A 24,828-nucleotide genomic window follows, 5' to 3' on the forward strand; every position below is an offset into this window, starting at 1 on the left:
GGATTTACAACCCAAATTCGGCAATTCACGAGAAACACAAGAAAATTCACAACCTAAAATGTAAGTCTTTGAGTGTAAATAAGCAAGTGAAATTTAGCAATTTACAACAAAAATTTAGCTATTTACAACCCAAATTCAGTGATTCCTAGGAAACATAGACATTATAAAACTAGTAAAAGAATTCATAACTTCAAATACAAATATTCATGTTTCTTATGAATCGTTGAACTTGGGTTGTAAATGGCTGAATTTTTGTTGTAAATCACTAAATTTTACTTATTCATTAACACTCAAACATTTATATTTTGGGTTATGAATTCCCTTTTATTTTTTGTGAATCACCGAATTTGGGTTATACATTCATGAACTTTTGTTGTAAATATTCAAATTTCACTTGCTTATTCACACTTAAATACTTGTATTTGGGGTTGTGAATTCCATTATGTTACTTAGAGATCACCAAAATTTTGTTATAAATTGCTAAATGTCAATTGTATATTGTCAAATTTTACTTATTCACTTGCACCTGGACACTTACATTTGTTTTCTTTTACATATTTTTCTTTACACCACATAACTAAATGGTTCGGTTGGCTTGATAGTTACGTCACTGTTGATGTGCCAAGGAGTTATAGGTTCAAACCTTTCCTTGGCCATCTTAGTTAAAAAAAAATCCTCTGACCATAGGAGCTACAGTGATGGCTAACGAAACTCCAACCTCTAGCTGTGGCCACCTAAGTGCTAGTGGTCGGAACTCCAACGACAATTAATTTAAAAAATAAAAAATAAAAATGAGAGGTATTATTGTAATTTTACTCTTAATTTTAATTTTATTTTGGTCTTAAAGTAGTTGACTGAAATTTTGAAATGTTTTGGGGGGTTGACTAATATTAATTGGCGGTCCTTAAATGAAATTTTCCCATATTTATATGATGTGGTCATTCTATTCATGAGGTGACCGTTTCACCAACCAGCGTGCGTTTTTTTTAATTGAAGTGGCCCTACTCCAGGTTTTTTCCTCCTAAGAGGAAAGGGACCAAATGTAACCATACTATAGATCAGAATTGCTTCCATGATCTCTATATATAATGATACTAGGCAAAATTGCAATAAGATTCTAAAAAAAGAATATAATTCATAAAACAATCTCATAACAACTGAGTAACTTATAATAACAGCTTCTAAACCGAGAATTGACATTTTAGCCCCTTACTTTCCATTAAAACTTTTTAGTAATTATCTTCTTTAGAACCTGGCAGTAATTCTCTCATGATATCATGGCAGCATTACCTTGATGTTCTCCAGGGCCACAACTAATTTTCAGGCTTTGTGATATGATGACCTAAATGTGCAAAGGCACAGAGAAGGGGAAAAATAGAAAAATTAAATAAAATTGAATTGTTTTCTCATTCAATATTCGTGACTCGGGGACAACGTGATTGCTATAAATTATATCATATGTGTAGTTGATAGAGCATAACGACTAAGTGCAATTCGCCTAGTTGACTCATCTAGTGGAATAATGCTTTTTTTATTTCTGTGTAGATTATTCATAGGCCTTTCTTAAATACTCCCTCTAGCATTAAATGTATGAACTAGATAATCAACTTGCAGAAATTAAAGAAATTGATTAAATTAGTTATTTATAAAAATAATGTATGTTGGTTTACCTAAAATATCATATTTAATAATTTGCATTACAACCTCCCCTTAACGATATTTAGAACCAAAATAAACCTATATTTAGAGAGAAAAAATTAAAAGTTTAGGAGACAAAATGGATTGAGATCCCATATTTAAAATGAAAATAAACATTTTAACTAGCTAGAGGTGGGAGTAACTTATAATATAAAAATTGAAGATGTTATTTAATTTACACACCTTTTAGTTAGAATTAACTTACAAGCATGAGATATAGTGGGTTGTTTGTGCTGCTTGTATTCACAGCTAAATTCCAAAACGTTCTGTTCTATAGGAGCAAATTTAGAATAATATAATGAAAGTATTAATGAATCTTTACTAACTGAGTTAAAGTAAATATTGAAAATGTTTATCAACGTTACAATCAGCTCACAAAATTTGAATGTGGGAAGCTAGCTAGCTTGCTTGCGCGTCTTTGTTGATGCAACATTTGATTTTGATTGATGCTACGTGAAGGACCACCTTGGAGGCTTGGAGTTTTGTGTTAGCCTGACAAGTGATTATCTTGCAAGTGTAGGGATCATTAATTCATCATCCCACCTTCAATCCTTGATATAAAATATAGTCTGTAGTTCAATTGAGGATCAGATCTTATATTAAAGATCAGATTAAAATAGTAGTTAATACAATTATGTCACGAGCATTCTAGGGTTCGAAGTCACAAGGAGGTCAACTCCTTACCAACCCAAGTCAAAGGTAGTTCCAATACATTAATCACGGAGAGAAATAAGATTCAAAAGTGACCATAGTTTTGGAGTAACCAATTATCAAAAGAAATTAGAATTATAGTAAAAGTAAAGTTGTTCGTACAATGACCTAGCCGCCTCTCCGTTCATTATTCTTTATTTAGTATTGAATTTATTGTTGTTTTTTTTTACCGATTGAATTTATTGTTGTTCAACCCACATACAACTCTGTTTTTTCCATCATAAGTCACTTCTAAGAAAAAATTTTGGTCTTAAATATAAGTTACTCACATGGTATTCAATGATGGTTTTCTAATTTTATTCTTATTTAATTTTTATTGGAAAAGAGAAAGATGAAAAAAGATATGAAAATAATTTGTAAATGTACAGAAATTTTAAAACAAGACTTTAATGAGGATGAATTTGAAAATTTTTATCAATTTAATGTATTTTTTAGTATGAGAATAAGTTACAAGTGACTTATTGACAGGGTGGTAACCTAAAAGCCAAAAGTCGCCACAAATCTTTAGAATTATCTTTAGCAGAGTCATGAGTTATCTGTGTCTAACACTACTTTAGATCAAGGCTCACTTTTCACTTATTAATTTATTATCAAGTTTATCCATTGGTTAGGTATTTGATGGCCAATCACAGCGTAACAAAATCAATCGAGAGATGGCAATGCGATAAGATAGGATGCATAATCCTAAATATAATTATTTAAAATTAAAAAAACTTTAAAATAAGAAATATAAAATTATAATAACATGCTCTTTTGAAGATGATGCGAAATTAAATTATTTTCGTGAAATAGAATTTACTTATCTCGTTTTAGTAATGAATTTATTTGTGAAAATAAGGTCTCAATATAAACATCAATACATTTTTTTACTATTATTTTTTAATTTAAAGAAATCATTATTTTTTAGAGAGTAAATACCAAAATTTTATTTAAGAAGTTTAAGTAAATCTTATTATATCTCGTGTTTCATAAAATTTTTTTTCACAATATATTTTTTAATTTTGATCCACTCCAGATAAAATTATACGTTTGAATATTAGTGCTTAGGATTTAAAAAAATTGAACTGAATGACAACTGAAATTCTCTTTTGGGGGAGTGAAGTTTTTCACTTTGAACTTAAGAGATGCATTAGACTTGTGTGGCAATAAAAGTTTTTCAGGAGTATAAGGGCATTCTACACACGTGCACACACATGTACACGTGCACATACGAGCATGCAAGAATTACTTAACAAATTTACATGAAAATCAAATGAATTAATTAGGGTTAAAGGATAAAAATATACTTTTTAAAAAAATCAAATGAATTAGTTAGGATTAAAAGATAGAAATATACTTTTTAAAATTAAAAAACCAAACTAAGATTTTGTATAAAGTTAGAAGACTAAAAGTATATTTTAGCTTAATTATAATAAATTATATTAAAGACTGAATGAATACTTCTATTTTAATGTTAATACTTTTTTTGAGTGAATTTTAATTTTAATCCTTTATTTATTATGAACGTCATTTTATCTTAAGAGAGAGAGAGAGAGATGCCATTTTTGTCTTGTGTCATGGGGGTCAAGTGCCTTTATGTAGGTATCCATAGGTCCGTCCCCTGGGGCCAATTACCCCCAATAATTAATTCTTCTTACCAAATAGGCCGCTTGAGCAAGTAAAATTATACCCACAGCCTATTTATTTGGAAAGAGGAATTAATTGTGATCAAAAGAAACGAAAAGAAATAGAAAAAAGGGAATGAAAAATTTGCCAACCTATATATTAAAATAAAAAATAATTTGATAAAAAATTTGTATTTGGTAGGTTGAAAATGATAGTAAATTTGTTGATAAAAATTATGATAAACTAGGAAAAATATGCAAGTGATCATATCAACCTTAATGAATATTTATTAATCAATTAAGATAAACCATTAAATAAATATAAATATTAAATAAGTCACTTAATAAATAACAAGATTAATAGATCAAAATAAGAGATCATAAAATATATTATCGTATATAAATATTAATTAATATATAAATATGAAATTAAATACAAAATATAGCACAAATAAAAAAAGACAAAGAAAGGGTTTCTTGAGTTGAAAGTCTCAAAACATGGAGTGTGAATCAAACCCATATTTGAATTGAAATTGAGATATTGATGCAAGTTCTTTCCTATTTTACTATGTTCAACTCTATATGTATTCCTCTATCTGTGGTTTACATTGAATGTACAGAAAAGTAGGAATTGACAAGCTAAATACTTAACTTCTTTAGAGTCCTGTTCTAGAGGCGGCTGAAGTTCAAGGGCGCAATCAACCAACAAATTTGAGTTACTTTCTGTAAGTAAATTTGTTTTTTCAAATTTTCTTACCTGTCATTGAAATCGGTTCCCACAAAAAACAAAAAAAAGAGAGGGAAGGGCATTTTCTATATATTCCCTTGTTCTATTTATAAACTTTAAATTTGAAAAGAAATATTGTCTATTTTATAATTTTTAATTTTTTTGGCCTGAATTTTATGATTTTTAATTAAGGTTTATCGTAATATTTAATTTTTTTATGCTACTCTTAATTATTTTTCTCTTATCATGTTTTTTCATACATTTTCTTTCATGTTTAGAAACAAAAATTTATTTCGAACTTATTTATTATTTTTAATTAATGTAAAAAATAAAAAAATTTTATTTGCGTTGCAAAATTTCACAGCTGTTCCCACTTCCCGCGTCTCACCCACTTTTTTTGACCTCAGGAGCATTTATTGCAGTCAGAGGTACAGGTGCACATTATATACAAAGGCAGATACTTTAATTATGTTCCACATGATCCACCCTTAATTCAAAATATACACACGCAATTCAAACAATTGATTAAATTTAGTTAAAAATAATAAATATGTAAAGACATAATTTATTTACAAAAAAGATGAGTGGGAGAGAGAATAAGTGAAATAAAAAAAAAGAGATATATAGTTAATTAGAGATAAAAATAAAAAACACATTAAATGATGAGCTAAATTTAAATTGTAGTTTATAAAAAAAATCAAGTCACTTTAACGATTTAATACTTATATTTTAAACTAAAAAGAATATTCTATTAAATCGAGCTAAACGTATGAAAGGGTAAAAGGTCTAGGATACGTTCACTAGATTGAAAACAGAATAGGGCACGCACTTCACATTCAATTTCACAGTGAAATTCAGATTGAATTTTCAAAGGTTGTTACGAGTCCAAACTTGGTGTTAATGGTTCCAATGGACAACCCTACCAATAGCTGTCAAGCGGACGGTTAAGTGTCAAAAACTTAACATTGCACGCCATTTAAATCCTACTGAATTTTATTTTTTATTTTTATTTTAAAAAAATTTTACACGGTTCGTATTTTAAAAAAACAACATTTTAATGTGTACAAAATTTGAAATAAAAATAACTTATTAACTATTAGTTTTTCAAAATAATAAATTTTTTATTTAAAAATTAGTAGTATCTAAACTGTTAAAACTATAGTTAAACAGTACAGGTGTAATGGGTGTTGAAACTAGTTCCGTATAATTATACATTGCATCCCATGATTTAACGATGACAACACAAAACGTTCCATAAACAGCATTGAGCCTGTTTGGCTCAGCAGTTAGAGGTTCATAAGTTACTTTTTTTTAACCAGAAGCATGTTTGAAAAATTTATGGTATTTGGATTGGTGGTGGAGCAATCTTGACTTTTGCATAAAAAGTTACAATAATCTATAAGTAGAAATTAGCTGCTTATGGCTTATGGCTTATAGTTCATGACTTTTGAAATATGGAAGGATAAAAAGTTACGAAATTTACTACTTCCTCTAGTTATTATTATAATCCTCAAATAACTAATTTGTGGATAACAAAGAATTAGTTAAAAATAATAAATAAGTTAGAAATATATTTTTGTTTTCAAATATGCCCTTATAATAAATGATAAAAAATAAAAGAAATATATGAGATTAGCAGGAGCTTATAAATAATTTAAAATTATTATATTATGTAAATTGATAATTTTTTATTTGTTATTATTTAATAAAAGTCATACCTATTTTCGTAATCTTACAAACTAAAATTACTTATTCAATCATAATCCAAACAATTTACTTTCACAAACTAACTCATTTATAAAAATCAATTCAAACATAAACAATATTACTCAATGTAACTTTTTCAAAAGCCAAATTGAAAATAAGTTACTTTTTCTAGTAGTAATTCAAACGGGCCATTATAAATTAGTGATCTAATTATAAAATCAAGACCAAATCATGTGAAAATTTTGCATAAGCTTATCGTGTACAAGTTAGCACATCCAACCATGATTTTCAAGGGCCACAATGGCTCCACCAAGTCAAAACTATAGTGGTCAAAAGATTAATTTTTCCTATTATATTTTATATCACTCATCATAACAAATTTGTTGGTGGGGAAAAATTCTTAAGTTTTAATAAATAATTTGTTATACTTTTTATAAATTGCAAATTCACAAGAGATTAGGACCCTTTTAGGCAAATATATATACATGTAAGAGTACTATATATATTTGCAAGTATTTTTTTTAATCTCTATAGTGACGTTTTAAGACTCTAAAGTCTATACATGTAGTAAAAATCATGTGTTTTATAATAAGAAAAAGAAGTATGTCACCCGAAAAAAAAAAAGAAAAAAAGAAGAAAAAGAAGTGACAGAACTATACAAGGTCCGTTTGGCGCTAAGTTATTTCAATGGGAAAACTTCGTTTAAGGACCGCAGTACATAATTAATTTCAAAGAGCTTCTAAAACTTTTTTGAACTTCACTGCAGGACCAAAGGGCAAATGATATTAATTTCACAAAGAAAATGACACTATTGCCCCTCATGTGAACAAGTGTGGGAGTGCCCATTTGCAAGTGAGACTAGACAATTTGCAATATACATATATATATATATTTCCAATTGCAATTAGTTTATTTACATGTCACCTCCTTCACCTGAAAAAGATATTCGTGAGTGAACAAGTGTGGGAGAACCAATTTGCAAGTGGGATTAGGCAATTTACAACATACATACATTTATTTACAACTAAAATAATCCGTTTACATGTCACCTCCTTCACCTAAAGAAGGTATCCATGAGTGAACAGGTGTGGGAGAACCTATTTGCAAGTGGGACTAAATAATTTGCAACATACATATCTTTATTTACAACTAGAATTAATCCATTTACATGTCATCCCGCAGTAAGTATTATGAGGGGTAATAGCATCATTTTCTTTGTGAAATTAATATCACTTTGCCCCCTTGATCCTGCAGTAAAGTTTCAGAAAGTTTTGGGAGCTCTTTGAAATTAATTCTGTATTGCGGTCCTTAAACGAACTTTTCCCTATTTTAATTCTTTAATTTCGTACTTTGCCATTGACCCCATCTTTCAATTTCCTTCATGGGAAAAGTCTGGAATTCACACTGTACCAAATGGTCTCTTTGAGACGCGCGTGCGTACGATGTTCATGCATGTGGAACGCGTCTTACACTACAATCCAAATACATGTTAGTTGGTATCTTCTTCATACGCTGAGGATCAGATTTATTATGGAAAAGTATTGATGATGGATTATATTAGTAAAGACAGTAATTAATGATTCTCTTTTTGGCTAAATTTTGAATTACAATGACAAGTATACTTTGAGAGTTTTAATTTTATACGAAGTTTTAATTTTAAAAAATATATCTTTAGTACTTTTAACTCTAGAACCATTAACAAAAAATAATGACATTGAGATTTTAAATGTTGACAAAACATATTTAAATACTAATATATTAAGTTTAATTTGCTACGTGTAGATGGGTTGTTACTTCTTCATCATGAATATCCGAGGATCTCTCTGACTTTATTTTCTACTGCAAAAGCAGCAAACAAATAAAACCCTTTTGTTGATGAGTTAGAACAGTATAAATGTTTGAAGACAATAAGAATAGAAATAGTGTAGTCAACACGAAATGTCTTTGGCATTGTCCATATCCAAAAATAAATGTGCATTTGTGATTGAAAGGAACACCAGAAAGGCCGAAGAAGCTACGCTTCCGGTTTTTAATGTAAGATTTTATTTATATAGGATTTAAATTACAAGTTATATCAGAGGATAATATATTATTTCCCTCTATTTTACAAACAAGTTTTAGTCGCCTTTAGATTTTCTTTTAGAATGTGGTGGGGTTAAATCCTACCCCAACGTTGGAAGAATTTATCTGTCTTTGTTCCAAATATGAAATATACCCGATATCAGAAAATGAAAACTAAAGTATCAAAATGATGTAAATGCTATTACCAAAAAAAAATGATGTAAATGCTTGAGGACAATATTGATGTTTGGAAAGTAAAAATAAAAATGAGGAGTGAAAACGAAACATCTTTGACACTGGGGCCCATATCATTAATTATGCTTGAATGGAACACCGGAAATTCTGGAGCAGCCAGACTTGTAGAATTCAATTTTGTTTCCTTTTTTTGAATGATACTCTCTCGCCTGCCTGCTTCTCTATATAAATGGCAGCTTCTTATTTCCTCCTCACTACAAGGATATCCCTCCAACACAGAATCTACCATTAAAGCATCAAGGCAAGCCTTCTTTCTGCATTATATATATATATATATATATATTGCTTATTCGCCATGGCACCCTGTCAGCTTTACACCCTAAAGTCGCCATTTTTTCTGAAGCAAATCTCAGATATTCCAAGAAACAACCCCAGAGGAACTCATTTCTCAAACTCTGCTTCCATGAATAAAGCCGTTTCCATTATTTCCATGCAACAGAACATCACTCATTCAAAATCAACGTTAAATGTGAGGCAATTCTCTTTTATCACTTTTAATTCAATCTTCTATAAACACATACATATTCAAAAAAGAGAGTGTAAAACAAAATAATTTGATTTATTTATATCATCATTATTTCTGATATAGCTATCTAACTGAATTAGATTCGAGCATTGCTAATTAGGAGTAGCTTTCTCATATGTTTTCTGCATTCACGCGGACTCAAACACGACTTGTGCTTAAGCAGTCAAAGCTCTTTCCACTATGATGAATGCATGTTCGGTCATTTATATATCATCTTTAATTTATACTTGTGGGTATAATTGTTACTCATTTTCAGGATGACATTCATATCAGACATGCAAAAGAATTGAAGAACGTTAAGAAAATCTTCTTTGAAAAAGCAAAAGAGAGATCAGTGGATGGTTTATATATGATTGATATGATTCAAAAGCTTGGGATTGAACACCACTTCGAAGAGGAGATTCAAGAAGCTGCTCGGAAACACTATCTGAAGCTTGGAACTCACAGCTATTATAACACAGATCATAATCTTCAGCTCTCTGAAGTTGCACTTCAATTTCGCTTGTTAAGACAACAACTTTGTGATATAGATACGGGTAATTATAAACTTGCCTTTCCTCTTCCAGAAAGTAAAGACTCATAATTAGAATAAGATAGGTGCATGCACGTGATACATATTTATCACGCGAAGCTTTCGTTTCTATGGCTAGATAAATAATAATTCCTTTTAAAAGTCACACATGTCAATTATTGGAATAGCAGAACTGTTCTTGAATCTTAAAAAATGAGTGGTTATTATTGAATCTTATTATGCAGGCGTGTTTGGGAACTTCATGGACAAGAAGGGAAAGCTGAGGCAGAAATTCTGGGGAGACACTGAAGGGCTGATTGAACTGTTCGAAGCTTCACAGTTAAGTATGGAAGGAGAAGATGATCTTCATGAAGCTGGGAACTTTACATGTCATCTTCTAAGTTCAAGATTCCATGATCATCATGAAGCTAATGTTATTGCAAATACTCTCAAGTACCCAATCCACAAAAGTTTGCCCAGGTTTACCCCCAGAAATTTCCATTTTTCAAATTCCCAACTTAACAACGGGTGGTTAATGCCTCTAGAAAACCTGTCCCATATCAATACACAAATTGCTAACTCAATCAACCTGAAGGAGATATATGCAGTGTCTAAGTGAGTTTTTTGATATAATATTAGATAACAATTCTATATATTAGCCTATTTATAAAAGACAAGTCCTAGTCACATTCTCGTACTGACACAGTTTTATATATGTAATATATATAGGTGGTGGAAAGAGCTAGGTTTGGCCAAGGACTTTAAGTTTGCTAGAGACGAGCCGATAAAGTGGTACATGTGGTCCATGGCATGCCTCACGGATCCTATCTTTTCAGAAGAAAGGATCGAACTCACAAAGCCCCTATCTCTGGTATACATAATTGATGATATATTTGATGTTTATGGAAGTTTGGATGAACTCAGTGTCTTTGTAGATGCTGTTAAGAGGTAAATTATTTTTCACACACATAAATACTTAATTATGAAAATCATAACAAGTTTCTCATTGGCCTTAGCACAATAAATCTATGAATATTAATGCAGATGGGATTTGGGAGCAACTGAGCAATTACCAGACTACTTGAAAGCTTGCTTCAAGGGCCTCTATGATATTACCAATGAATTTTCCATTAGGGTCCAAAACAAACATGGATGGAATCCTGTAAAAACATTAATCAAATCGGTAATTATAAATTAAGTTCATGTTTCAGTTTATAAGGAAAAGACATCTCTTTTAAGGGGAAAAAATCATTGATTTATAATTTCTTTTTTGCAGTGGATAAGATTGTGCAATGCCTTTTTGGAAGAAGCCAAATGGCTCAGTTCAGGGAAGTTACCAAATAGTGAGGAGTATTTAGAGAACGGGATTGTGAGCACAGGGGTGGATGTGTGCCTTGTGCACGCATTCTTCATGTTAGGTGAAGGCATTACCAATGAAACTTTGGTTCTCATGGATGGCTTTCCACCTTTGGTATCCTCCACATCCACAATTCTCAGGCTCTGTGATGATTTAGAAGGTGCAAAGGTACGAAAGAAATGAGGTTATAATTAAGATTTAAATATATTGTGTGGGGATATATATTAGAATTATATTGGATGACTGGCCACAGTTAAATCGCGATTTAGTAAATCCATTCATTCAACTGTTGATTTAGTTTTCAAGACCTCGGCGACCAATCGATCTAGGTTGCAACTATCTGTAACCTTGTATTTCTCTCAATACTCCCCCTAATCTCTTAACTATGGGAACTAAACAACTTATTTACAGAGATCGAGGAAATCGGTTAATTAGTAATTTGTAAAAATGTGTGTTGCCTAAAATACTCTTTTCAATCATTTATATTAAAATTACTCTTTGATGAAAATTTTCTGAGTATGTGCAATCAATCGCAATAGTTCAAGAAAAAGATATTATAAATAGAGGTGATAAAATGAATTGAGATCTTATATTTAAAACAAAAGTAAATCCCCCAACTAACTCCTACATTTTGAACTAGAGGAAGTATACTACATATGATGTTAAATTGGTACATTTTACAAACAAATTCAAAAATATTTTCGTGTGAAGTAGAAAACTAGAATACTATGATACCATTATATTTAAGGAAATTTGGGTGCAAGTCCAATTCGAAGCTGCATGATTGTTTGACATAATTTATCTACTTCACATTTGGACCACAAATTTAGAAGACCCCAATCCACAGGCCTCAATGTAATATCTTTTTCTTTGTACAGGACAATGATCAAGTTGGTAAAGATGGATCCTATCTTACCTGTTACATGAACGACCACCCAGGAGTTTCTGAGGAAGCCGCAAGAGAACATATCAAACATAAGATCTCGGATGCATGGAAATGTCTCAACAAAGAATGCTTCACTCCAACAAATCCATTTCCCTTGTCTTTTGCTAAAGTTTGTTTGAATGCTGCGAGGATGGTGCCTATAATGTATAGTTACGATAACTGTAGCCCATCAAGGCTAGAAGAGCATGTAAAATCTTTGCTTTATGGTGATGGGCTCAGAGAGATGATACAGCAGAAAGATCAGACCCTTGTATTGTGAAAATAATGGGGCATTACTTTTTATTATCACACTAGTTATATCTAGGGGTGTCTAGGTGGAAACCAAACTATGGTTTTAAAAGTGATTTTATAATATATAAGGTGACTATGTAAGGAGAGTTTTGTTTCAATTTGTGTAAATGTGCTTTTTAAAAATAGTTGTGTATGGTCTTTTATAATTTGTATAATTTTAGGGAGACAGACAAGAGTTGAGTCCAAGGAGACTTGTTACTAATAAAAGTCTATTTCTTTTTATCTAGATGTCGGTTTCGCGTGTTGCACAAAGTTTACAAATAGTACCATTTACAGTACTTCTATTTACAAAACATTAAGACACAGGATATTAGAAACAGGATATAAAACATTGTTTATGTATGATTTGAAAATGAGATGTATTTTCATGATACTTTTAGACATACGCATTGATTTGCTACGTTATTAAGGAAGATATAAAATAAGAGGCATCCCATTAAGCAAGAATACCGAAAAGTTGATGGATATTATTATTATTATTATTATTATTATTATTATTATTCAATTAGATATTTTATTGAAATTCCAAGCGCTAGCTCATCTATATATATGTTTTTTATATAAAAAGATCAATTACACATTAAACAACATAAAAGACAAGAAGTCTGAAACAAGCAACTACGTACATAAAAGACAAGACTATTACATAAGCGCCAATGAAGGACCACAATTGATCAAATGGATAAGAATAAATCACGAGATAGAGGCCTCAGATATCAATCATTAACATAAGAGTTAATTTAATATTCAAATTGGTCCTAAATATAAGACTCTAATTTACTTTTTTTCCTCATATTTATTCATTTTTTAAGGTGATTCTTGTAGTAGTTTCACATATTAAAGGTCTCATCAAATGGTAGTTCTAACTAATATACATAATTAACAAGAGTATTCTATGAAAGACAAAATCTATTTATTACAAATAACTAATTTAACTAGTTTCTTTAATCTATCCAAATTAGTCAACTAGCTCTTATATTAGGAACCAGGTGTAGTAATTAATTTATTTATGTAATTTTTTTAAATTAATTAAGTAACTCTTATATTAAAAAGAGGAAGGACCGGGTGATGCACAAAACCCTAAAAACAAGTGCAGCAGACCTTCAAAGGAGGTGACGCACAATGTCACTTACGATTATTGATAGGGCAATCTTATGGTCAACAGGGAAAATGCACAGAACAAATTAGAAGCCATGTGGGTCCTATGCCACATGAGAATACGGTTGGTGTAACAGTCAAGCTCCTCAGACGGGCAAGTTGGAGATGAAGAAGATGCTTAAAAGGAAGCAATTATTGTGGAATTTCAAATTTCTATACTGTCCTAAATATCACGTAAAAATTGATTTAAAGGTTTGTTTTGATCATAAATATAACATCTTAATTCATTTTGTCTCTCTCAAATTTATAAATAACTAACTCAAATAATATTTTTAATTTCTGTGAATTAGTTACTTAGTTTATATATTTAGGATCAAATGAAGCATTTAATTATTGGCTTGTGATACTAGAATAATGTCCTAATCAGTAGTAATTGGGACATTATTACTGTTCCTTCCCAAAGAACATTGTCGGTATTGGCTTATAGTGCCCATAATGCCTTAAACCTATGGCTACAATAGTTGATAATGAAGCATATCATGAATGGACATGATTTTCTCCCAGCGATATTTAGGAAATTACCATTTATGTGAAAATAATAAGAAAAACACTTAGTCAGGGCTTTCTAAACCAATAACACTAAATACTTTCTTAAATCTTTTTTAAATATAACATTCAGGGTTCAACCCTCTATGAGTAAGATGTGTGTGGGTGTCATCCTTTCATTGAGTGAAGGATGGTGAAAAGCCTAAAAATATTCAGCATATTGATGCTGATAATAAACATTGTTTCATTATTGATTTCAAGGAAAGAATATTTGAAATATAATTTGAATGAAAGAAATGCAAACTTTAAATGAATGGAGAAGAGGAAAGATAGAGAACAAATTAAACTCAATTTCTTCTTCTCCTTCTTCTTCATTATTGATTTCAAGGAAAAAATATTTGAAATATAATTTGAACGAAACAAATGCAAACTTTAAATGAATGGAGAGGAGGAAAAATAGAAAACAAACTCAACTCTTCCACCACACAACTCTATTTCCTTTTTCACATGTAGACCAAACTGGATCGGACTAGCTAGTCAGGCCAAATTGGGTTCTAAGCCAAGTCATTAGACCAATTGGTCTGGTCCGATCAGGTCCCAATGAATTTTTCATATTTTGTAATATCACATCAACCCGTTTGTGATCACTCGTGTAATTGGAGGCTGGAGCCAGAATTCCATTCCATGCATGTGGTGGTTCCTGTCATCTTTATTGTTGGAAACCAAGTGGTCCCTTTCTTTTTCTGTGGTATGCAGTCAAAGGGTCCCTTTTAAATGCACATAAATGTGTAAAACAAGCAAATGTGTAAAGCATGTTCATGAAAACCAAAAATCAAGATAGGTGGCACTCTTTTGTGTTCTAGATATAGAAACTGAAGAATTTGTTTTGATCCTAAGTATCATCTTTAATACAAGACTCAATTGATTAATTTAGAGAGACTAAGAAAACTAAATAAATTACTGTAAATTATTTATATTTACTATTTTCTTCAAACTAATTTACCTAATTTATAGACTAATATATAATTTAATGATGCATATAAGTATTTTCAGAAAGATCATGTAAGATATGCTTTAATTAAGTTTTTTTATTTAATCTTTTAGTCAACTTGAGAAGATTTTTGCTTTACAAAGTTGAATAGTCATCATATTCAACTTGCCTCTGAGTTCTGACTCATTTAATTGAAAATTTTCTCCTTATTTTCCTCTTTTTTTTATTTGGATTAATATAATTTTTGATCCCTCAAGTTTGTCCTTATTTTGGTTTTGCTCCCTCAAGTTTCAAATCATAGGTTTTAGTCTCTCAAGGGGCAAAATAGTCTAAGTTTTTATTGGATTATAAGGACCAATGTTTTAAATGAAAAGAAATTTAAGAGACCAAAATCTATTATTTGAAACTTGATGGGCCAAAACTAAAATGGAAGTAGACTTGAAGGACCAAAGTTTGTATGAACCCTTTTTATTTATTATTTTTAAGTATTACTTCCTTTGGTTTTAAATGTATGAGCTAATCGGAAAGTTTATTTGATATTGAACAGAAAATCAGTCAACCCGATAAGATTTTTGCCTTGCAAAGTTGAATAGTCATGGTATTCAACTTGCCCTTGAGTTGTGACTCATTCAATTGAAAAATTACTCCTTATTTTTCTCTTTTTTTTATTTGGGTTAATCTAATTCTTGACCTCTCAAGTTTGTCCTCATTTTGGTTTTGGTCACTCAAATTTAAATCATAGGTTTTAGTTCCTCAAGGGGCAACATGGTCCAAGGTTTTATTAGATTATAAAGATCAATGTTTTAATCCAAATAAAATTTGAGAGACTAAAATCTATGACTTGAAACTTAAAGGGCCAAAACTAAAATGGGAGTAAACTTGAAAGACCAAAGTTCATATTAACCTTTTTTATTTATTATTTTTAAGTATTACTTCCTTTGGTTTTAAATGGATGAGCTAATCGAGAAGTTTATTTGATATTGAACAGAAAATCATGATTCACTTTGTCTTGTAAATTTATAAATTTTTCTCAAACTATTCTATTGTTAGCACATATTGAAAAAGGATTTTTATATGAGGTACCTCACACTGAAAACTATTAAAAATTGTATCTTGAAAAGACTAACACATGCTTTATACAAATAATTATCATAACTGATTTTTTTTTTAAATTAGTCATTAAATTCCTACACTTAGAATTAGATTAATATTATTAATTATCCTATTGCGGTGGCTAAAAGTACTCCCTTCTTGACTTTCTTCATCCCCATTTTCTATTTCTAAAACTACCACTAATTAATTGTTCATTAAATATGACAATCAGCTTAGCGTTTAGGGTTTAGAATTTTAAGTTCATTAAATAATTAAGTAATTTTTTTTAATTTTTTAAATCTTTTTAAATTATTCAATTTGCAATTTTATGTCCTTAAGTCATGAGTGTTCTCCTTGAAACCAATCTTAGAAGATCGATATCCTATTATAATAAAAAGGGCTGCAATACATATTGAGAATTGCAGAAAATCCTAGAAAAGCTCAAAGATATCATAGTAGATCTTTAAGTTGTTGAGCCACAAAGTTATGACAATTTTCTCGGAAGATGATGACCTAAGATGATTTCTAAATATAGAGACCTCCAAGTCTAGCAAAATATGGTGGGAAGCTCATTCATGACTTTTCTACTGGCTTGTTTTGAATGCCTTATAAGGTAAGTGGCTTTCTAATCGTGACTTACGAAATACGAGTTAAGTATGTAAAAAGAATTTTTTCTTGACTTAGATACACTTGCTTAATTATAAATGTTTAATTTATAGACTGAAAAGTTGATAGAAGGTAAAGATTAAGAAAAGTAAAGAAACAGAAGAATGAAAAGCAAAAACAATTAAGAGAGAGAAAATAATAAGAGGTCAAATCACAATATCATTACTTACTTGCGAGAACTTTCTTAAGAGAAAGACGAATAGAAAGTTTATTCATGGCTTTTCTCAAACAACCATATTGCTAATTAACTAGGTATATGAGCATATATTCATCTGGTTAGGTGACTAGATGAATATGAGCCCATGCTCATCTGGTCAGCCCAACTAGACCAGTGTGATTCCTTTTTTCTTCTGTTCTTAATTTTAGATGAGAATAGGCGATGAAAATAAACCTTTTTGTAGCAATGACTGTTATATTGCTTTATACAAAGAATTCTTTTAAGAGAAGACAAATTTCTATGAACTCATATAGGATATTTAAAACCATGCACAGTGGTATGTAATAAGTCAAGAATGGCTTACAAAAATATAAAGGTAAAGAAAATACTACAGAAATAATTGGGATGAGAAATAAATATGTTATCAATTAATATCCCAATATTAAGTCAGCAATCCATGCTTACGAGAGAAAATGTCATGAAAGTCAGCCAGAGATAAGCATGTAAATACTACCTCAGGTGCTTATCATAAGTTTCAAATAACTAATTTTCACACAATTAGTTAAAAACAATAAATAGGTAAAAAATATACTTTTTTTTTTCAAGTATACCGTTATAATAAATGAAGAAAAAGCCGGAGGAAAATATATGAAAAAAATGTAATGGGAGAATGTGTGGCAAAGAAGAGAGAATAAAATGAACTAGATCCCTCTCTAAATTTTTTTTGATAGTACAAAGCAGCAGACATAACTAGCGACTTATAGACACACTAACATTTGGGTTCCTACTGAAGCATTCTTTTCCAAACACATGTCGCAGCCAATCAGGTACCTCCGCGAATATGACGAGTTCAGTTTCCATGCACGTAGCGAATTTAGCTAGAGCGTCCGCGATGCCATTTACGTCCCTGTGGCACCACTTGATCTCCACCTCCCAATCTCTGTTTATCATACTTTGAATCTCGGAAACAGTGACCACATCCGGATGTTCCCCGTCCACCCCAGAAAGGATAGCAGTAATTGCTTCAATGCAATCACTTTCCACTTCCACCATTCTGAACCCATGCTCCCAAGCTACCTTCAGAGCCCACAAGATTCCGAATATCTCAGACGAGAGACTCGAACCTTCCACCATGCGGTGAAGAAAACCACAAACCACTTCGCCCCTGTGATTCCTAGCCACGCCCCCACAGCCTCTGGTATATCTCTGTGTATCAAAGGAACCGTCTACATTAAATTTGATGCATCCTTCATAGGGAGGGTTCCATTTAAGCACACCTTCCGATTGCTGGGAAGAAAGGGACGGCTTATTCCAGTTGAGACAAGCTCTGGTCCGAGCGAGGATGTCAAAGGGATGTTGAGAAGTTCCATTGAAAATTTTATCATTACGAGCAAGCCAGAGAGCCCGGCACACTATTGCGAACCATTGCTTCCACTCAAAATTATCCACAGAGTCATTGTTAGCAATATTCCATCTGATCCAATCAGTGACATCGCTGTCCCGAAAGAATTTGCTTTGCCTCCTCACTGGTACAATTAGCTTCCAAACTTGTCGTGCGTTAATGCAGTCGCGAAGCACATGAATCGTTGTTTCCGTAGTAAGGCCACATATCTCGCATAGGCCTGAGTCATGCAGCCCCTTCTTCATCCGAGCCTCATTAGTAGTAAGTCTGTTCCTAGCACTAAGCCAAAGAAACGTTCGGCACCGTTGTGGAACTCGAAGTTTCCATAAGTGCCGCCAAAAGTTCTGTTGCACATGCCCAAGAACAGGCCATAGAGATTGATACGTAGACTTCAAAGAGAATCTACCATCTGCCGTCCACCTCCAAACAGGGATATCAGCAGACTCACTACAAGGAACGCTAACCTGATGAAGATCAGCGATAACATTAGCTGGGAGGAATTGTTCAAGCTTCGAATACTCCCAACAGCCGGAAGCCGATATAACATCAGCAACCTTCCAACGAATGACGTCATCGGGAATATCCCGAACAGCAGCATCCTTCAACAGCGTACCTCGTGGGACCCACCTATCAGTCCAAAAATTAGCTTCCTGGCCTGAACCCAGTTGCCATCTCACACTCTGTTTAGTGTGCTCCCACATAGAGCAGATGCCCGACCACGTCCTTGAGCATTTACGCCTTTTCTCGACTTTAGGAATAAGATCCACCCCACATTTATATTTCTCCCGCAAAAACCTCACCCACAGTGCATCACGGCGTTTCACTAAACCCCAACCCAACTTGACCATATAACAGGCATTTTGATCCGACGCACGCCTTAAACCGAGCCCTCCGTCAGATTTGCTACGACAAACAGTGTCCCAAGAGACAAGATGTGGTTTCCGACTTGTGGCCGTGTCGCCCCATAGAAAACGTCTACATCTTTTATCGATTTCATCACATACAGCAATAGGAAGTGGTGTAGTTTGCATCGCATAATTGGGTAAAGCAGATACCACAGACGACACCAAAGTATGACGGGCTGCAAATGACAGCGCATTCGCCTTCCAACCTGAAAGTCTTGACTCCATCTTGCGCAGAATATATTGAAAGGTATCCTTTGACACACGTTCATGATACAGCGGCATGCCGAGGTATTTGCCCAAATTAGCCGTGGACTGGAAACCCAAGAACTCGCTCATCTCCTTGCTTCTCATGTGATTAACATTCTCCGAGAAGTAGATTCTGGTCTTGGATGCATTTACTTTTTGACCAGAGATCATACAGAAATCATCCAAGATAGCTTTAATGAGCCCTGCTTGTTCCATATCAGCTTCTGCAAATAGAAGAAGATCATCTGCGAAAAACAAGTGAGAAACAGCTGTTCCTTTCTGATGAAGCCTAAAAGGCCTCCATTCACCCCGATCAACTTCCCCCTGTATGATGTGACCAAGTTTCTCCATAGCAATGACAAAAAGGTATGGGGACAGGGGATCCCCTTGCCGGACACCTCGAGAAGGTTGGAACTGATTGGCTTTCTCACCATTCCAGAGAAGCTGCATAGTGGGAGAAGACACACAAGCTTCTATTACCCTACGAATGTAAGGGGGGATACACAACTCTTTCAAACAGTCAAAAATAAAGTTCCAGCGAACCCTATTGTATGCTTTCTCTAGATCAATCTTAATAGCCATAAAGCCTCTCGTCTTCCGCCTCTTCTTCATTGAGTGAATAATCTCCTGAGCTAGAATAATATTGTCTGTGCTCTGTCTCCCCTTCACAAAGCTACATTGATTAGGGGCAATAATCTTGGGCATAATTTCCTTGAGTTTGTTAGTTATGATCTTGGTCACCATCTTGTATATAACGTTGCACAAACTTATCGGTCGAAAGTCCCGAATGGTTTGCGGCGTCTCTGTCTTTGGGATTAGTACTATCTGTGTATCATTAATATCTCTCACGCGTGTCGGATCCTGAAAAATCTCTTCCACCTTTCTACTAACACTGGCACCTACCACATCCCATTGACTTTGGAAAAAGAGGGGATTCAAGCCATCCGGCCCTGGTGCTTTGAGAGGACTCATGTCAAACAAAGCTCGTTTAATCTCAATATTATTAACTTGTCTGCCCAAGTTGTTTAGTTGAACGTTGTCAATCACGGGGTATCCCACATCAAAAATAATTGAGTTTCCTGTGTCAGGTTCCTCAGAGTAGAGGGACTCAAAAAACTTTGTACCCATTTCCATAATCACTTTGGAATCATAAGACCATTCTCCTGAATCAAGCTTGAGGGCCTCGATTCTATTTCTCCGGCGTCTACTATTAGCCACACTATGGAAGTAGCGTGTATTTCGATCACCATGTTGGTACCAGTTGCACCGTGATTTTTGCAACCACATAACTTCCTCCTGAGCAAGTACTTCCTCTAACTGCACCCATACCTCCCTTCGAGTCTGTTCTAGGCGGATAGTAGACCCCGTGTAAGTGGTCTTCCTGTCAAGATCTTCTAGGCGTCGATGTAGCTGTTCCTTTCTCTTGTTAATATTCCCAAATACGTCTCTATTCCATCGAACGAGCTCCTTGGTAAACTTGGGAATATTTTCCGCCCAATCCCCTTATTGAGGCCACGTTGTTCTAACGAAAGGGGAGAACTGTTCATGCATGACCCAAGGAGCAAGAAACCGAAAGGGCCGATTGCGTGCTGCAGACCCAGCTGAGGATACCATTTTGACTAGAAGAGGGCAGTGGTTCGATTTATACATGGGGAGGTGAATCACAGAGGCATTCATGAAAGTGTCGTGCTATTGATAGTTCACTAGAACCCGATCAATACGGCTAGCACTAGCTCCCCTATGCCAAGTAAACTTGGGTCCGCTAAACCCAATATCTCGCATATCACTAGCCATTACCCATCTACGAAAGGCTGTCTCAGGAGGCACATATCTACCTGTCGGTGTTTGACGATCCTCCTGGAGAAGAGTAGCATTGAAATCACCGGCCACAACCCAATGACCTGAAATGACACGAGTTAAATCTTGGAGTCCTTGCCAAAGGAAATGACGTTTACAGTATCTCGGGTCCCCATATACTATGGTAAGAGCCCACTCATCATTTTTACCTCTATTTACTGTACCATGCATGAAGTATTCCGTTTTATAGTCCACTGAGAACTCAAAAGAATCACTCCAGAACACCCAGATCCCACCACCAAAACCTCGGGTGTCCACAATTTCCTTATTCTTCCAACCCAAACGTTGTGAAAGGTGTAAGGCTTTATCATTCTTTTGTCATGGTTCAAGAAGAGCTAGAAGCCCAACATGATGCCGATTTTGAATATCACACAGTAGACGACTAAATATTTTACCTCCAACTCCTCGTGAGTTCCAAATGAGTAGGTTGCTATCCATAGGAAACACAAAGGTTTTGAATGGGCGTCCACAAGAAGAGACTCAACAATTTACGGCCTCGCCTGTTGCCGCATCGAGCACGACAGTATCCTCAGTTCCACCTTCTAACAACAGATTTGAACGAATAATGCACCCCTCCCCTGCTTCTGCACCTGGGTCAATGGGATTACTTGCCACCGGATTAACCGATGACGAGGCAATTTCTTGGTAGGGAATAATTGCGTGGGACTTGGTCTCCATGTGTGTAGCGTGGACCTTTGAAATATCGGACATGACAGGTACTAAGGCTAAAGACGATGAAGCCATACTCCTGATATTTTCCTTAGACAAGTCCACTTGTGCTCTGACCCGTGTGTACTCCTCCATTGGGCTAACTTTTGCTTTATTACGGCCCGTATCTTTTTCTTTAGGGGCAATCCCACTTATAGCCCTTGATTTGGGTCCCACTGGTATTCCACGTGATTTGCTCCCCTTATTTTTAGCTTTCAAATCATTAGTAGTATCATGCATCTGATTGCCCAACATCCTTACGTGATTCTCATTCTGTGATACATTATCTTCTTCCGTCGATAAGGCTGAGAATCGGGATCCCATTCCTCCTTGATTACTATTCCCCTGATTTTCAGCACCTTGAACCTCTTGATTATCGGGGCTTCTGCGATTTGGAAACCGAAACTGGCGCCGCTGATTGCGGCGAGACGCCTGCACCATCCAACCACCATACGGTGTGCCTTTCTCTCGTTCTGGGTATGACGGCGCCGTCGTGGGTTTAGCTCCTGTATTACGACTATCTTTGCCTTGACCACAGCTCTCATCGGGACGACTAGGACAGTGGTCTTGGTCATGACCGTACTTGCCACAACCAAAGCATATAAGGTGCAACCCTTCATACACGATTTTCTTCTCTTTTCCATTGATCAAAATAGCTGGTAGTAATGGCTTTTGAAGGTCTAGCTCAACGCAAAGTCTTGCAAAGCGTGCCTTTGACCGATGTTCAGTATTTCTGTCTACACGCAGAACTCGACCGATTTGATTACCAACTACATAGAGAACACCCAGATCATAATAATCCAAAGGGAACTGCGGAATCCTCACCCAAGCTGCAATCTTCGAAACTTCCTCCTCAATAGGATCAAAGTCTGGCTTCCATGGTTGCACTGCTAGGTAGTGGTCCAGTATGAGCCATGGTCCACCAGTTAATGCGAACTCATAGTCATCTTGATGTTTGAAATTAACAATGAAGTATCCTGCACCAAACTCCAACGTCTCGACATCACCATTATGCCCCCAAATCTGCTGTAGTTTCATTCCTAGATAGTCTTCACGAACCATCCGTCCTAACAATCTAACGAATAGCGTGAGTCTCCACTTCCTCGCAAGCTTCTTTTTGAACTCAGGTAACACAATTACATTGGGTCCCCTGTTCGTGTTCTCGACTTTCAGTCTTCTTCGCCACCCCTCATCGAACCACCATCCCTCTTCCTCCTCATCTTCACTGCTCAGCCCATCAGTATTCGCACACGCTTCACGGTACGATTTCCTTGGAGTCTCTGACTCCATAGGCCCCGTATCATCAGTCATCCACTCCTCCTCACGTGGGACCACCGGACGTCCGTACACCACTACCGCATCGCCTGTTCTCACTTTTTTCCGACTCCTCGCCAGCGCGTCAGCCTCTTCTACCGACTGTGCCGTCTCACCCTCCCCTTGCGCACTCTTGTTCATCTCCCTCGGAGTTCAGGTCCTCTCTAAATTTAAAAATTATAAATAAGACTGAAGGGACGACAAATATAGGAGAATGCAAAGTTTTACGACTATGACCCTTTCTTATTGATTGTCAAAAAGCCCTTGTAAGTTGTTCCCCCAAACTTTGCAAAAATTAAACCCAATCAAAATTAAGCATTTTGGAACTATGGATTGTTTTCAAGCTGAAGAGAGTCTAGCATTCTTTTTTTAACAAAATAGAGTTTAGTATTATGGGCTTTGAAGTTAATCTCTTGTAAACCCAATGAAAGAATAAATAATGAATCTTATGTTTTTAAAAGTATTAGCTCAGCCAATAGAGTTAAGTCTAGACTAGAGACTAATTCCACATAATGTGGCAAATCAAAATTTAAATATCTTTAAGAAAGATGCATATATTCAGTGTCTGACAATATCTTAAATATAATTATCTTTTATAGGAGGATGCCTACACTTATAAAAAATGGAAAGTTTGAATTCAATTGGGCCACGGGTATGGTACAGTATAATATTATATATATATATATATATATATATATGAGAAACTTGCTCACGTTTTTCTTTCCGTGAGAATTTGTTCCTATAAAGGAATAATTTAGAACTAAATGATGAATTCAAAACAATTTTTTATTTTAATAAAAATATAAAAACCTGGTTAATAAAATTCAACTTCCATTTCAGGTGAAAAAAACAAGAAAAAAAAAATCAACTTCTCTTCGGCTGTGCTAAATCACTTCTGTTTTCCTACCTAAAATTCGTCGTAAAGTCATGCAATTGACATTTTGTTTAAATTATATCATGTGACAGACATTTATCCTTCAAAAGAAACCCTAACATCTTATAAAAGATCGTATGTTTTGTTTCCCTTAGTCCTTTATTTTCTTAATCATTATTAGCATCCCTCTTATGATCAATCTCTCCTTTGAAACAATATATTGAAGAAACTCAATTAAGATAACAGATATTCCAAAGTAGCCCTTTTCAAATCCTTGAAAGAGCCCAACAAAAAAAAAACCAAAACCAAAACCAAAAAAAATTAGGGCAAGAATTAATATTTTCCCTCTTATTTGCCTGGTCTCGTTTTTTCCTTCCTCGCACTTAGGTAGAAATTCTTAATATATGGTCAAGCATTAGATAGGCATACCGTTGGCGCAAAAAAAGACAAAGAAAGAAAGCCATGCCAGATAATTAGTCGGAGATGAAAAATATTTGAAGATAACATAATATACATAAATGGATACAAAAAGTAAAAAGAAAAAAAAACAGCTAACCATATTTTTTTTTCTTTTTACC

The 24,828-nt window shown here is 33.9% G+C and overlaps 2 protein-coding genes across 2 annotated transcripts; one reads left to right on the top strand and one right to left on the bottom strand.

The window, feature by feature from the left end:
* Positions 1–9,045: 9,045 nt before the first annotated feature.
* On the top strand, positions 9,046–12,618 carry LOC114734517 ((3S,6E)-nerolidol synthase 1-like). Its single transcript, XM_028922134.1, has 7 exons — positions 9,046–9,232; positions 9,546–9,825; positions 10,046–10,415; positions 10,530–10,748; positions 10,845–10,983; positions 11,077–11,325; positions 12,036–12,618. Exons 1-7 carry the CDS (start codon positions 9,059–9,061, stop codon positions 12,360–12,362), a joined length of 1,758 nt encoding a protein of 585 aa, XP_028777967.1. The 5' UTR covers positions 9,046–9,058; the 3' UTR covers positions 12,363–12,618.
* An 8,568-nt stretch (positions 12,619–21,186) lies between these two features.
* Positions 21,187–23,517, bottom strand: LOC114734506 (uncharacterized). Its single transcript, XM_028922128.1, has 2 exons — positions 21,847–23,517; positions 21,187–21,624 (listed from the first exon to the last, which is right to left on the bottom strand). Exons 1-2 carry the CDS (start codon positions 23,515–23,517, stop codon positions 21,187–21,189), a joined length of 2,109 nt encoding a protein of 702 aa, XP_028777961.1.
* Between the last annotated feature and the right edge of the window lie 1,311 nt (positions 23,518–24,828).

Source organism: Neltuma alba, unplaced genomic scaffold (genome assembly GCF_004799145.2).
Source record: "Neltuma alba isolate B1F8T4 unplaced genomic scaffold, ASM479914v2 tig00013107_pilon, whole genome shotgun sequence".
NCBI lineage: Eukaryota > Viridiplantae > Streptophyta > Magnoliopsida > Fabales > Fabaceae > Neltuma > Neltuma alba.

Coding starts and splice junctions, on each gene's coding strand:
- LOC114734506 (XM_028922128.1), bottom strand. CDS start 23,517: ATGAACAAGAGTGCGCAAGGGGAGGGTGAGACGGCACAGTCGGTAGAA. Junction 21,625..21,846: donor ATGCGGCAACAGGCGAGGCC/GTAAATTGTTGA, acceptor TTGGGTTGGAAG/AATAAGGAAATTGTGGACAC.
- LOC114734517 (XM_028922134.1), top strand. CDS start 9,059: ATGGCACCCTGTCAGCTTTACACCCTAAAGTCGCCATTTTTTCTGAAG. Junction 9,826..10,045: donor ACTTTGTGATATAGATACGG/GTAATTATAAAC, acceptor CTTATTATGCAG/GCGTGTTTGGGAACTTCATG. Junction 10,416..10,529: donor GAGATATATGCAGTGTCTAA/GTGAGTTTTTTG, acceptor TAATATATATAG/GTGGTGGAAAGAGCTAGGTT.